This window comes from Cheilinus undulatus, linkage group 5 (genome assembly GCF_018320785.1).
Source record: "Cheilinus undulatus linkage group 5, ASM1832078v1, whole genome shotgun sequence".
In the NCBI taxonomy this organism is placed as follows: Eukaryota; Metazoa; Chordata; class Actinopteri; order Labriformes; family Labridae; genus Cheilinus; species Cheilinus undulatus.
In genome coordinates this window covers 10899805-10916321 of record NC_054869.1, presented here as the reverse complement: position 1 = coordinate 10916321, position 16517 = coordinate 10899805, and the positions used below count along the sequence as shown (strand labels likewise).

General features: G+C 43.3%; 1 protein-coding gene across 3 annotated transcripts in view; it reads right to left on the bottom strand.

The window, feature by feature from the left end:
• The window catches only part of kat6a (K(lysine) acetyltransferase 6A), a 47593-nt gene extending 31394 nt beyond the window's left edge, over window positions 1-16199 (bottom strand). For 2 of the 3 annotated variants that reach the window (XM_041787870.1, XM_041787871.1), the window contains exon 1: window positions 12225-12557. In XM_041787870.1, coding sequence (XP_041643804.1) covers window positions 12225-12413 — 189 coding nt within the window. In that variant the 5' untranslated portion in view covers window positions 12414-12557. Of the gene's footprint in view, window positions 1-12224; window positions 13710-16064 lie in introns of those variants that run through there. The other variant, XM_041787869.1, reaches the window with a different exon arrangement.
• Window positions 16200-16517: the final 318 nt, after the last annotated feature.

The window sequence follows — 16517 nt, the reverse complement described above, 5'->3', positions numbered from 1 at the left end:
GGTTTTCTAAAGGACGACGGTGTGTGAGCAGAAAGCTGCAGAGAGCTCGGGAGGCAGCAGGTTCTGGCAGGGAGGAGACAGGGACAAGAGCTTGATTTATTGGGTTCATTTCCTTCTGACTAAGGCTGCTTCAAACACCTCCCGCTACACTTCTAGCCACCCGCCAAACAGCACACAGACAGAGGGAGAGAAGGAGAAACAAAAGGTGTGGAGTGAGGAAAGAAAGAGGTAAACAGAGAGGAGGGTTGTAAAGAATGAAAAGTGAAGACAAGGGGGAAGATAAGCCAAGAAATGCAGTGAGAAAGATGGGAAAGAGCTTCTGAAAACCATTTTACGTTCTCACAGGTACGTTTACTATGATCATGTACTTGACTTAACCAATTCCTGATTTGATTTCTTTTATCAATATGATCTGAATTCACTGTAAAGAAACAGCACAAAAATTGTGCCATAAGAGAAATAAAATTCAGCTGCACGAAGAAAGCAAAGAGAAGGAGAAACTCAGAGTGAAAAAAAAAAGCCAGAGCGAGGAAAAAAATAAGCAGCCAGAGGGCACAAGACTGAAGGAAATGTAAAGTATAAGGAAAGAGAAAATCTGCAGCAGCGGTCCTCTGAGCAGGCTGCGTGCGACCAACACCTCAATCATTCCTGACGCTTAACCCTTTCCCCACTGGAGGAGGTCAACTGCTCCCACTCGCCCCGTTAGCGCTCGAGTAAACACGAGCAGAGAGAGAACGAGCTTTCCTTTCACACACAGTTTGTATAGACACACGTTACAGTACGGCTTCGGTTACTGGCTGCCACTGTAAATTAATCCCCTACAGATACTAAAAAATGAAAAGCTAATCCTCCCTCCATGACAGGGATATTGGGACAGCGAAACACAATCCTCAAATTCCTCCTGAGAGCCATTTTTCCCTCCCTGCTTCAGCCTTTTCTACCTCAGCCAGCACTGAATGCCAGGACGGCTCTTACACCAAAGCGGGAATCGAGAATTTTCTCACATCCACTGGCTGTTTGAGTTAAGTATCATGGCGGACATTTGACTTAGGATGTTAGCGTGTGTGGATGTGTGTGGAGGCGTGGGTGTCTATTTTAAGCCTGTGTGTTCATGTTTTGGCATGTGCTCTTCTCTTTTCCAACGTAAAGGAGGATCCAGGAACAAAACCTTTCTCTGAGCCAAGAAGACACGCCTTGTGGCAACTGTTAGCAACAAGCTGCATCAACTGGGTGGACTCGAAATGCCTCAAAAACATGACTTACAACTAACACCCTCCTTTAAAAATATACACCTGCATAAACAAACACCTACAGACTAGTCAGGGCGCCTTCTCTGACCCAGCTTTAACACCCAGGCATGCTTTACTTAAGCACATTTTCACACTCCATATCCCATAGTGTGTTTAGTTTCCAACTGGTTGAAATGAATACTTGAGGCACCGTGCAGCATTGTCCGAGACCTTGTACAAGCAGATAATAGGTTATAGAAAACAACTAGTGGTGGCCTAGTTTCCCTTTTATAAACTGGCTTCTGTGATCCAGAGACAGAGGACATGAGAGTAAGTCAGGAAGGAGGGAACAATGGAGGACGGGTGAGAGGGGAAGGAGAAATGGAGAAGGGGGAGGAAAGGGGGGAGGGGAGAAAGGATAAAAGGCAATTTGAAAACAAGAAAAAGGGGAAGGCAGTGCTGTTGTCCTTGTTTGGTCTCAAGTCAAGGATCTCATTAACATGGGAGCCCAATCTCTCAACACCCCACTCCCCTCCTCCACTGTACTTCCTTTATGGTGGACCCCACCTTGAACAGGAACTTATTGATCACTGTTACAGCATAGAAGTAAATGATGCTACAAATGCTGTGGAACTGATAAATATCAGATGATTTTCATTAAAAATAAGTCATGGGTTAATCAGAATTAACGCCTCTAGTCACCAATCACCAAACCTGATCATCTGTTAATAATCCGGTATCTGCGGCTGAAAAAAGCACTGTGTTGGTGTTATTATATACGCCATTTTAATTTTCAGCCAAAAATTATTAGGCACATCAGCATTGTGTATCAGGTTAATTTGGAATCAAGCACCTTCAACTGTAAGCCTAAAATCCTGTCAACTCATCTGCTACTATAGAACAATTATCCTCCTCATCCACTCAAAGCTGCCAAAGCCAAAGCTCCCAAAACTTTGTTGTAAGCCCTTTCAGTTAAAAACAGAATCCAAATCCTTGTTGAAACTGGCAGAAATAATGCCAGCTAGCAAACTAAGGTGACATAGCATTTATGTGTTTAAGGTCAGGTTAGTAAACATCGATGTAACTTCAAAAAATTGAAGTTTAGGTGTTGCAAGAAAAGTGAATCAACATAGCCATTTGGAGGAAGAGTAGTTAAGATCAGTGACGTTCCTTGGTGTAAAATTTTCCATCCTACTAATGCAAAATATAACTGCATCTAGCCGACAAATTCAAAGTCAAATAAAAACATTCTGAACTTCATACTTCAACAGTAAAACATCACACAGCAACAATGCAATGTTGGTTTGCAGACTGTGGCTAACATTAGCAGGGCTAGCACTGCAGGACTTCGATAGCTGCAGGTTAACATCCACATTTCTGAGCTGAATATCGTCACTCACACAACTTAATTCCCACTTACTAGTCTTTAGGAACCGTTCACATTGATTTAACTGCATTTTGCCTGGATTGTGCGCCTAGACAGATGTAAAAAACATGAATAATTTATTTAACCAACTCAAAATTCTGGTGTTGATGATAAAGTGACCAACTTTAACTGTTAAGCAAGCTAACAGAGTCATCCCTAGTTACTAAAGAGATCTGATGGTTTTGAAAATTCCAACCTGCACATGAGAAAGGTTCACTAAGCAGTAAATAGATACCAAAATTTGACATACTTTTTATCATAATAAAAGGCAAAATATGGAAGATTTTCCTAAAAATATTTATCCATAGGTCCTAACTAAAACCAAATAGTTACTCTTAATTATCATTAATAAACCACAAGAAGTGCAAGGGATGATTCTTCTCTGTCTGTAATGTCTAATTTTGTCATATTTTGGTCATTTTATGTTAGTGTTTGCGTCGGGCTGTGAGTCTACGGGCTGGGATGTAAAAGGAAACTTTAAGGACAAGGAGACATTGCTATCTCCCTCTTTTGCTCTCTACACTAATGTTAACACACGTATCTTTCAAAGACACTAAAGACTGAACTAATTAAACAGTAACTAACTGAATAAACAGTTAGCCAGGATTGAGGCTATGACAGAGGGCAGAGAGCCACACAGCAGGCAGAAGAGGTCCGTCTTCGGCATCAGTCAAACACAATCCTGAATTTTTCTTCAGGTCTATGCAGAGGTGTTGGGTGTATTTCTTACTTCTTTAGAGTGCAACCTCAGTGAAAAAATCAGGAAATAACTTTCTTTCTCTGTATCATCTCTTTGTTTTAGAAGCAGGACACTGGCACAGCATGCCACCTCCTTGTCAACTTATGGCAGCTTTGGGTTGAAAACCAAGCTTATAGTTTGTCCTCAAAAGTTTGGTGCTTTTGGATGTAAAAATAACAGATATTGTATTGTTTAAAGAATGCAGCATTGAAAAGTGACCCACCACTAAACCAGCTGTTACAACAAAAGTGTGATCGGTATCACAGCCTCACTCACAAGTGATCAATATCAGCAGCAAAAACTGTGATCAGGACATCCCTAAGTCAAGGAATATCATACTCTTACACTTTGACAGAGCGCACTTACTTGCATGCACAGATGGAGGTTCAAGAAACATTTGAAAGGCTGTGCTTTCAATTACAAATCTGAAATGACTACGGCACTGACCAGCCTGGAAATGACTCCAAATTACCTGGTCTACATTTCAATGTGACGTCTACATCAGCCTGAGGAGGACCCTGTGTCGTGCCAACATGCCCTCCCTTCAGCCAAGCATCCACCTCCATTAGAAACGAGGTTAGCCAGGGAGCACGGAGCTAAATCACTGCATCAAACGGAGCGGGGCTGGCTGCGCTCCAACCGTCACTTCCACAGCTGCTCAACACATTGGCTCTATTTGCAAGGCGGCAAGGTTAGCCATACGCACGGCCTCACACAGCTACACTCCCCGTGCCAAAAGCCATTCACATCATAGACAGTGGTGAGCTCGAGGTAACTGCTCCCCCTGGGTGCAGACACTTCTGCTAATGCCGTTTCTACAGACTCTTGGCTGGCTACCTCTGCCACTGGTTGTTCTTCTGCAGCCAGTGGGGTCAAAGTGGAACACCTGTGATAAAAGACACATGATGGCTGGTACTGAGTCTAGACACAGGCAACCTCTAACTCTGTATCAACACACCTTTCAGTGTTTTGCATGGGACAAGACACAATACAAATCACTGGCACTTAAATGATTTTTCAGATGATTCTGAGGCTGAATGTAAAGAAAAAAATCATTTGCCAAAAAGCCCTCAGCTTAGTTCAAGAATCACTAAAAGCCGTTTTCTACAAAGGTCTTGCACTTTTACATTTATGCAAAGCCACTGAGGCTGCAGCTTTCTAATACATAACTTTACTAAGAACGTAACATTATGCAATTCTAGTGCAGATCACTGTCTGCTTAGCTGTGACACTATGATACATGTGCTGCACACACTATTGAGGATATGGTAAGCTGAGCTTGAGCTATAGCTCCATTGGGCCATTTAACAAGACTACTGCCCTTTTGCTGCTGCACAAGCACCACAGAAGAATCAATAGTGATGAACTGATTGTAAAAATCAGGGACAATGCAGTTGCCGAAGTTTACATCTCAATTTAGCAAATGGCTGATGTTTTTCCATTACTTCTTTTGGTGTAACCCTCCCACAGTGTCAACAATTTCTCTCAGGTTTGACCATGAAAACAGATCAGAGTTTGTCCAACAGGTCAGTTCTTCTGTTCAATAACAGGTCACTTCTCTAAATAGACAGATAGGTATGCCAAGATCAAATTTTACAGGACATGAAAGATAAACATCTGCAGCTGCTACCATGTGCCAGTGCATCTGCAGTGGTACGTGGCATTATGCCTCCTGTCAACTACTAACCACCGCACCTTCTTCCAGTTGACCTTGCTAACAAGTTAGCGAACAGCTCAGGACATTTTGTGCATATTCTACACTTCACTGTTGATACAAATGTAATGCATGCCCTTGTGCTTACAGAGATAATCTGGAGGCAGACCACGCAGCAACATCTTCTATGTCACTGGGTTCACATTTTTGTCCCAAGACACACTAAAAATTAAGACAAAATCTAAGGGCAGACCATATATCTGACCATGCAGTACAGCCTGTTTAACACATTACAGTATCTTTAGTTGGTGGAAATTTCTAGTAGTAACATATGGTTAGTGATGCACCAATTGTAAAGATAGGGCCAATGCTGATACCAGTGTTTCAAATTTCACTTCAGCTGATGGACATTACTGATGGTTTTTTCCAATACTTCTTTTGGTGTAACCCTCCACAATACCAACACTTTCTCTCATCTTTAACCACAATAACTGATCAGAGTCTGCCCAACAGGTCACATTTACTGCCAGGAAATAAATCTCTTCTCTAAATCTGCAGTTAGGTATTCCGGATGAGTGGTTCTTAACTGGTCTTGGCACAGGACCCACCACTAACTTCTTAATGAGCAGTTGCAACCCAAATGTGTTCTTATAGTTTTTTTTTCCAGTCAGATTTATCTATTAAAACATGGTGCTGTTTTGACCCCAGACAGTGCAGAAGGTGGCAAAATCAAGAGACTAAAGAAAATATCTCAAAGTTTCTGAAAAATTCTTTTGACTTACAGGAAAAGTCCCAGAGTATATTAACAACAGTTTCTGAGGAAAATCTTAAACCTTTCAGGGGAAATTACTTCAAGTTCTCCTAGAACAAAAACCCAAAAAGACAGGGGGAATTCCTAAAAAAAGGTCAGATACATTCACAATGAAAGATCTTGAATAATCCAGAAAAAAAACTGAAATTTTTGACAATTCACAACCCACTGTAAACAACTCTGCAACACATTTTTGAGTCCCAACCCATCAGTTGAGAACGAATGTCTTAGATGCCAGCGTTAAATTAATATGACACAACTGATAAACACTGGCAACTGGTATTTTTTATGCCATATTATTTGCAGATGGCCAATGTCTGTCAAAAGGGCCAATGTTAAACAGATGCACATGTGCATCCAGACAAACCAGTGGGCTGTGGAACGCCACTTAGAAACCACTGATCTATGCAGCACACTTGAGCTGTTCAACACCCAGGTCAAAACCCAGTGCAGAGACTGTGGAGTGAACACAGAACACCTTGTCCAGCTCAGGTCTAATTGAGGCGTATGCATGTAAGAGAAAAATTGATCCCCAATGGCATTATCTACGTGTAATAGTCTAACTTTGAGAATCTAACTTACTAGGATTTTTCAACATTTCTCAAGTTTACATGCATTTGAAAAATCAATTTTTACTTGGATTAACGAAATAAATAAACTGCATTTAAAATGACCAACTGAAAAACACAATGCATGTGAAGTTGTCGTGTGTTTTGACCCTGATCAGCACTAAACACACTCCATTCTAAACAACTGTGTTTATGGGACCAGAACTCTTAGGCAGAGCATTACCAAAAATAGCACAAAATGCAAATATAAATATCTCTCGAAGGGAGAAAATATCTTGCTGTGATTTCGGTAAACTCTCTCTAACACATCAGCTGTTTTTTCCTTTACTCTACTTGCATACCACATAGTGTTAAACAAGAAGTGGGTCCTGTGGTAGTGGCTCAGCATGAGGTTGCAGTTGAAGCCAACAGGGAGAGAGAGACAAACCTTTTGAGCATGCAAATCTGTTAGTTGAGGCTACGGGTCTTGCTAATGCAAACAACTCCTAACAATCATAGAAACAGGTACAGAGTGGAAGAACTCAGAGTTTCACACACTTCTGGATCAGTCAAAAATATCCCAATAAAACTCAAAAGAAACCATGAGTATCAGCTTAGTCATTTTCCTAGAATTCCTGTGGCTTCGTGGTAACCCTGAGAATGTTTCCATCAATGCAGCAAACACAAAATCATCCTCTCTAACTCCAAAACCCAATGAAGCAACACATGGGGAAGGGAGGGGAGATGAAAAGATGAAGAAGCAGGTTGCACCTGCAGCACAGAATCGATTTGGTGATGCATGACGTCTTCACCTTGAGCAAACACAAGCCCAGGTGATGTGTGTGATTGAGGACTACTCAATACATGCAGAATGAATTACCTCACAGTAGATAAATATACCCATTATGGTCCATAATAAGTTGCCTAATGTAGCAGCTCTGCAAAGGAACCATTAGCTGCAGGATGCTTGTCTGTAAAGGGGTCAGTGGGACGTTTTAGGAGGGAAACCACCACAATCTTCACACCGTGTGCAACCATGAAGTGTATGCGCGCTGATCCCAAGTCACTTTTTTCACACGTCCTCACCGTGACACTGCACGTCGACATCGAGAACTCTAGTTCACCCCGCTCCAGCTGTTGAGGAGAGGGCAACTGCAGGGCAGGAAGATTGCTCTTCTCTATTATGACGGGATGAACATCACACGCATGCACACAAACAACTATGTGCCCACACATATACACACACAAAAGCTCAGCATCGAGCCCATCCCACCTAATGGCCGTAGCCTCATACTGCTAACGGGCGCTCAGGGAGGCAATGAGGTTTGCCATCTATATATCCATGACCCCTGGTTGACTTCACTCCCCCATTCACCTCCCCCTTCATGACCTGGCAATGGTACCCTATTAGGGTGAGAGGGGGGAGACAGAAATAGGGTCTGGGATCCCGTTTGAATGGAACGCTCTGACACAAACATGAGCATGTTGAGTACACAAATCTCCCAGCAAATGGGGTCAAAGCCAGTGCTTAGCCATTTGTTTTGATTTTCCTCCCCCCTCCCTTCTTTCTCTCTCTCCCCCTTCCTTGGGAAGTCATAACTGTTTGCAATCATGCAGGGCAATAAGGCAATGATGCCTCAGTAGACGAGGAGTACGGAGTAGAGTGATCATGCAAACACCTGACTCTGTCTCTCTTGTGCACAGTTACTATCGCTTTGACACATATGCTGCTTGCACAGACTATCATATAGATGAAAAACATACCAACTGTCACCAGCAAAACATATATGATTGAACAGCAATATTGTTGCATCCTCTGGAGAGATGTATAAAGGTAACATCACAAGGGGAAGGCCTGTGTGTGCCAGACACAAATGTAAACTTCCTCTCTGCGGCAGCAGTTACTCGATGCCCTATGAGGTTTCTAGATGAGATTAACAAACAACAATACGCCATCAATAATGTCTATGTGTTACATTCAGATTTAACATTCTTATCATTTCTAGAGCTGAACTGTTTTGCTGAAATATTGAATTGTGATTATTTTGACCTATACTGCAACTTTGATATGATTTGTGGTAGTTGAGTGACAGTTTTTTGAATGTAATTATTTATTTGATAGGGACGATGCAATTTAACATAGTTTCATAACAGAGCATGAATCTGATGTGCTACACAGAGGGTTTATAGCAATTGCTAATTTCCAACTCTTGTCCCTAGTTGGGTCTTTATATCATTATTCTCTTTTTTTAATCAAAAAACATATCAAAGGATTACTGAAAGAGTATAAACATAATTGATGAGTAGGGGTGTAATGCTTCACAGAGTTTCGTACCTCATTTTAAGGGTCACAGTTCAGCTGATCAGGGAAAAAAGCAAAACGTCCTGCTTTTATAATTTTAGGTTTCCCTTATTAATTACTTTTAACTGACAGAGGTGCAACTAACAGTTTGCTCCATCTAGTGTTATTCAGAACTACCTGTGATAGATGGTACAGTCTGTGGTGGATTGAACATGAGACAAAAGAGGAAGCCCAGGAAAAAAGATTAAAAACAAAAAACATCACAGAAAGAACAGCCGAAAATCTCAGGAGAAATTATAAAACAAAATGTTTAAAGTGCTAATTAAAATATGCCTATGTGCACTTTAGATTAATGCACTATTTCTATGATTTATGTATCATGCCTTGTAACATAGTTGTTAGTAAATTGCTTTATGCAGATATGTAGAGGCAGAGAACAACAGCTAAAAGTGTGTACTACTTGTGCAAAATCATGACTCGTGTCCGTCGATGAAGGTCTGCAGAATAGATCGTGTAAACACAGGATGGGACTGAACGGAGCCTAAGCAGGGTGCTTAGATACACACTTCTAGTCGCTGTTCTACACTCCTGCACATCGGCATGTAGCCTTTAATATTTATTAGAATCGGTAGTGTCTTTACCCGCTCTGCCTTCACAGCCAAAGGCTTTTTAAAAACAGCTTGTAAAGGATGGTTAAAGGGATAAGAAGCCAGCGAGTCTCGTAGCTCTGCTGCTATGGCTGCTAAGGCTAACTTTTCTTCGTGTGTTTAGTCGTGCATGCTTCTTCCTCTTCATATCCATACTTCATTTCAGCACCTCACCCTCCAAAGAAATCATTTGTATGATTTGTGCTAAGTTGCACTGGTTTCCTTTTCTTATCCCATATATGTCTGTCATCTTATAAAGAGATACTCAGGCAGCCTTTAGTTTCCAGTTGACTTTCAGCACACTTTTTTCCTCTCAAAAGTATTGATTCAGGCCCTATTTAGGCACCGGTACCATAAAAAAAGTATCGATTTAGCACCGGTATCAGAAAAAACCTAAGTGGTACTCCTCCCTAGTTTGCAAACAGTTACAAGCTACGAATACGTGATATTTTTTTTCCTTTTTAAATATTTAATATGCAGATATTTACAAATTAATTTAAGCCAATTCTGATATCAATACTCAAATGTAGTTCATCCCTTAAAATGTGGTCCTTAAAACACACAATTTATTGTTTAAAGATGGACAAATTGAAAAATGTCAGTCCTGAAAACACACGTTAAATTTTAAGGAATGATGATGAAGGTAATACTATCATCCTGCTTGATCCTCCATCTAGATGTTCTCACTGTGTGACTACGCACACCAAAGCATGCTGAATACAAACGCCATTACATCTCCATTGATGTGTATGGTTTATTTTGCAATTTCTGCTTAAACTAGGGAAGTTTTTAAATCAAAATGACACTTTAATCTTTGACACATATTTCATCTTGAGACATTGCACCTCCTCAGATTTGAACATTTCAGAAAGCCAAATTGTGATTCTGCTACAATTTGATCGATTTCTCAGCCCTTGTATAACCAGGTTGCCTTTTAGCAACACTGCTTGTGCAAAATTAAACTCTTCTCTAAGTTGAATTTGCAGGGTTTTGTTCAGTTACTCATGCAATAATGGGACATAAATCGTTTATATAGGCTAAACAACCTTCTCCCACTAATGGTACAATACTATTGTACATGGCATCTGTCTTTTCGTGTTAATACTATGAGGGAGCGTAGCGGGCTGATCTGTGTCTGAGTCAGAGAGAAAGAAGAGGTTGATCTCTGCATGTCTTAAGAGGTGGGCCATCTGCAGGCAAGCAGGTCACTGTGTTAGGCAGACCCCATGTGACTCCAGCCTGCTCTCTAGGCTAATCCTACTTTGTGTGTGTGTGTATGGGCGTCTTTACCAAAGGCTTCTGTTGCTGCACAGGCTTGTACACATACACACCCACACAGGGGCCAGATAAAGCCAGCAGCCAGACAAAACAGTGTTTAGGGACGGTCTAATGTCTGCAAGATCTACTCACGGTCTGATAACCGGAGTGATATACGACCCAATGATGGGCCACTATGTTGGCACAGACAGCAGTGTGTAGATCTGACGGGTTTATTTACATGCTGCTTGTTAGAATGCATGTTTGCATGTCTGCAGGCATCTCCAGTACAGGATTCATGACGTGAACTGTGTGGGTGTGTGTGGTCATGCCAGAATTTACTCTTCTGGTGTTAATGTCTATCTGTGTCGATCTGTGATTGTTTCATGCAGTTGTATGGTTTTATATGAGCGTCTCTGTGGCCCTTAGAAGCAGAGGGCAGCTGGCTGCTCTCTGATCAGGTTACAAAAGTGGGTGTGTTCCCTCTCTCCTCTGTCGCCTGCATGTCTGCCTCTCCCTCTTTCTCTAACTCATTCTGTCTCTCCCGCTTTCTTCTCCCTCTGTGTGTCTGCTGCTCTCTCTTGCTTTCTGGTTAAGGAGCCTTTAGCTTGCGTCATCCAGGCCTCTTCCTCTGGCACCACTACAGACCACTCTCTCTCTTTTGTCTGAGTTCCTTTCCTTCCCTCTTTTCCTCTCTTCCTCCCATCTCCTGACAGCCACTGACAGGGAGCAGCCCTGCAGCTGGTCCACACTCCCTGCAGGAGGCTGGGAGCCATGTGACTCTCCTCCCTGACCTCTTCCTCCACGATCACTGCTAAAAGTTGGCCCACCAGACACCCACCCAGCAGCCCTTAAGTAGTGCTCCCCTGGGCCACGGCACACACTAACTCCTTGGATTGTTACAATCTGGAGTTACACTTTCAAATTAAAATTTGTGCTGTCCCTCACACTTGAGGTTCCTGGTCAGCTCACCACAAATTGATAACATCTTAAACACAAAGATGCACACTCCAGTTTGTGAGCAGATGCTCAGTTTGTCATCTGCCAGATCTTAAGAGGATCACCCAGCACTTCCCCACCGATTCTAAAATAAACGCAGTGTGCTATCCAGTGTACGCCATATGGTGAATGAAAACTCATAACTATCTTTCCCACTGTCAAAGACCTCACTGCACTGTAGTAAATTATAGGCCATGACCAATATGAACAAGCAGAGGAAATGCAGTGCTCAGGAATTCCCAGCTGATGGATCTGGACCTGTGTGTTGCCTCTACAGAGCAAGAGTGCATATGCTGTGTAGCATGCAAAAAGACTCCAATGGGATGGTTTGCAACCTTCTCACCCGCTTTCTTTTTGTTGCTACTAAAGGTGACATCAAGAAGCTCATCTCCTTTCCGGGTGCAATTGCTCAGATATGAGCAATCCTATTTGACACAGCACATACCAAAGTGCCAAACGACTATTTGTGAATGTCTGCCATGCAATTAATGTCTGTGGAACAGATGTGTACAGACAGTTCAATGTGATGCATCTGATAAATGGTTGAAGTCTACAATGAATCACAGAGTTTGACATGTTTATATACAGCAGGTTCACATGCAGATACAATACCTTGTCTTTTTCGTGGGGCAACAGGCGAACAGGTGGCAGTGACTCCAAAGACACCGTCCCAGTCCCATCATCCACGGTGCTACTGCGGCTGACGAGCTGGAACAATGGGCCCTGCTTGATCACGCGTCCGTGAGCCACCGCCCTCTTCAAGGCCACCCTCAGCTGCTGGTGGAAGAGGCCGGGCCCCATGGAGCCGCTGCCTGATAAGTAGGCTGCCACATCAGCCTGGCATTTCAGAAAGCGCTCAACGTTCTTTAAGCTGGAGCCACCTGGCTCGTGGAGCCCCTCCAGAGCCCGCTTGATCAACTTGTTCCAGTCAAGTCCCTGTTTCTTCCCTGAATGAGAGTGGGAGCCACCACCACCACCACCACTACCACCACCACCACTGCTGCTGCCACCGCCGCCGCCGCCACCTCCACCTCCACCTCCTCCTCCTCCTCCTCCACCACCGCTGCCACCACCTCCTCCAGAGCTGCCACCACTTTTAGGCTTGGGCAGGGCCAAGCGCCCAGGGTTGTCTGGGTCCTTGTAGGAGTTGAGACCTTTATTGGTAACTTTAAGGATGGTGCCATCCTTGACGCTAAGCTCTAATTGCTCCAGAACCGTTTTCCGGTCCAGCCCATGCGACATGTTGACTGCATTGCAGATACGCTCCTCTGATGGTCTCTGCTTCTGCTTCTTCACCTTCTTGATGGCCTCCAAGATCCATTGTGTGTACATTGGGTTTGCCAGTTTCACCATGGCTGCAGTGTAAGTGGGCGCAGGGGCCCTGGGGCCTCACCGCAATGACCACACACAAAAAATAGGGGCTTTTAGCCAAGGAAACACCTGGCCTGCGCCGTAGCGCCGCCTCCTCCTCGTCGCTGCCCTCTGCCTGCTTACTATCCCTTGTCCTGGGGTCGTACGGAGACTCCTTCAGAAGCTGAGTGTGAGCAGCACGGTAATGAGCAGCTGACCATAGCACAAACCCCACCCAACCCTCCACCCAGTAAAATGCTGTCTACCCTCCACCCACTCCCAGCCAGGTGAAGGTCCCTGGCGAGAAGCAGGGGGGTGGAGGAAGTAGGCGGTGTAAGAGTGAGCCAAACTCTCACAACACACAAGGTAGGGGGAAGTAGATCCTAATGAGAAGGACTTCTACAAAAATAAGTGATTTTCCAAACAGCTGTGGCAAAATACTTATAAATATTTTAAAAAGCTGTCACTGCTAAGTTAGTCAAATCTAGAAGAGTTCTAGAAGATGACCATAGTCTCCGACAGATGAAATCAGTGCTTCAGTACAGGTGTTTTCAGTGGATAACAACATTCCACAAGACTTTCTTCTCAGTCTCCACGTTTCCTTGTCTTGACTTATTTTCCCTCCTTGTCCTCTATTCATCTAGCAGTCGTGTCTTCTCAGCTCTGGGATGGAACAGACATCTCACCACAGGGAGCAGCCAGGGCTGATCACCTTCATGCCTGTTGCACTTTGGTAGATGAAGAATCCTGCACATAAAAGATAATAAAAAATTGGATTAGGGCAGCAGTTGGCAAAACCTTGGAGAAAAGCCAAAACATCCTCTATGTAGTTAGAAAAATTACAATAAATGTAAGGCAATTATGAATATTTTGGTTTCATAGATATGCAGATAGATAAAAAAAACTGTAGGAAGACCTTTACAATAATAATACCTTCACACGGATACATAAATAGAGTGGGGATACACAGTATTGGATTCTTGATCATATCTTTTAATTCTTTTTTGCTGATATCTTTATATAAATGCGGTTTAGATCTACAACTTCAGTCATTAAAAACACTTCAAATTTTAAGGATTTAGAATAAGCAAATAAAAGACTTCAGCTGAAATAGGTCTGTTAGTCTTCTTAAAACTCCACAAAATGTTTCCCACATGTGGCCAATATGTACAGCCACTGTAGGCAGAAATTCACAGCATGTTCATCGGTTGATAGTAGCAGCAGAAATGTTCATATCTGCTAATAACAATAAATCTCTGTTTAGGCTAATACCTGCAGATACCAATATCATGTCAACAAATGCTTGCATCTAACAGCAAACTTTTTGTTCTTAAAACGCATTAAGTGAGATAGGCACCGCCATCAATTTGGGATGTTTAATGTTGTACATCCCGACACCTGGTATTTACAAGCTTATTTCAGGTGATATCAGTGTACACATTTTTTATTGAGCAGAACACCAAGTCTTTCTGTTACTAGAATCTAGCTGTCGCTGTTTTGTTGTGGTCTATTTGTTTTTGATCGCTTTGTTGTATCAGCACTTAAAAACCTGGTGGAGCCTATACTTTCAAACAAATATTAACTTGCCTAACAACAGGTTTGCAGCGTGGTTTCCTGAGACAATCTTGACAAAGTGCCTGAAATAGCTCAAAAGCCATATAATTTCCAAGCACCAAAATTAAACCAGCTATACTTTCAGCACTCTAGTCCTAAGAACATAAAATGTTTGAGGAATAAGGATGTAAAAAATGAAAACACTTCTGCTGATTAGGTCTGCTTGTTCTGCTTACAACTTTACAAGCCTAATGTTTCACCTCAAGGTATAGTCAAACCCTCTGCATCAGTACCAGCAGCAAATATCAGGAGAAACAGTCATATCTACAGATAGAGACATTTATGTTATGAATTACTGATATTATGACAATAACAGTGTGCACCCCTAACATCAGTTCTCTAAAATTAACACGACATAGATTAACTTTAGATGCACTGCTTCTTTTTAATCATTTTTGTAAACAAACATGTCATATTCCTTTAACATAGATAGCACTGCAAAACTCTCACCTAACTCCACACTAGTGCTGCAAACTTACAAGAGGAAGCAGTATAAGAACTAACCTCTAGAAAAAGCATTAAAGTCTCAAATAATGATAGAAACGATGGTGCATAAGCAGTGTAAACAAAAACATCCTATAAGGGTACTAGCAGGACATGCAGTGGTCTACATGGGTTGCTAACGTAAACATGATGCAGTCAAAACACAGACTGTTAGCAAACATTAGCAGAGAGGCTAGCTAAAAATCAAAGCTAAGTCAATTGCCGCATTGCCAGGCTGGTTCCCGTGGTGCTGTTTACTCTCACTGATATGTTATTAGTCAGCCAAGTATCCAACAACAAGCCTTTCCCGCTAACAGCTGTTGTTTAGCACGCTAACGTTAGAAGCTAACCAAGGAGCTAACGTTACGATTCTGTTCCTTACGCTAACCTGAAACGTAAACAGCATGAAACCAGAGGTTAGCCAGCGCCGCGGCTCAAAGAGGCAGCATTCCCCCTCAGGCCGATATTTCAGATAATACAAAACATAACACAGCGGCAAACACAGGGAATAATCTCATCTGAATGTCATTCAGATATTAACGTAAGACCGCGGCCTTGGAAAAGGCACAATGCAACTTGCAGACGGCCATCTCGGCTAGCGGGCAAGTGCAAAAATTGAGATATGATAGCGGCGGATTCTGCAGTATTACATGCTCTGTGGCCTCCCTCTCTGCCTCCAGTGTGAGCGAAAAGGCTCTACCCGTTCAGACGCGTCCCCACCTCGCTGACTTCCTCCCTCCAACAGCCGCCCTCCCACGTAACGCTACAGCCTGCGGTGCAGAGAAGACAAGGCCGCTGGAGCCGAGTAGCTAGGCCTCGGCTCCCCCCTCCGTACCCCCCACCCACCTCCGCGAGCACCATCCCTCCGTACCCCTCTCTCCCTCTCCCTCTCGCGGTTCCCCTGAAAGCCCGAGCGGGTCCGGTTCTGGTTTCCGAGGCAAGCTCGGGTAAAGCAGCCGGTTACAAAAATCTCAAATCACCCATCCGGCTTCCGCTGCTACTCACCCGGATTTCGTGTCGAGCCGCCGAGGAGAAGGTGCCAAAACGGTGCGAAACGGAGACAACAACAAGCCTAAAAATGCAGCCACAGACCAGGGGTTCTAGAGCCGACGCCATCTTTGAGTGAAACAGGAGCACGGCTGGTGGGGGAGGGGGGAACACTGAACCGTCAGGCAGGGCCAAGGGACCGTCTGCATGGTGCGAAGCGAAGATCCAGGGAAAGAAAAATCCACTGCAAGGCGCGGGGGGCGGTGGCGCTGTGCTGTTGCTATGAGAGGGGTGTGGATATTGCTCGAGCACATGAAATGGAAGAAAGGGACAGATGGTGGTGGTGCTGGAGGAAGAAAAAAAATAAAAAGAGAGGATAGGTGTTCTTGCATTCTCTGCTGTACTAGAGAGGGAGATTCAAGGGAGCGTCTGCATTTTGCTCAGCAGTTGTGGAAAAAAAATCCAAAGCCA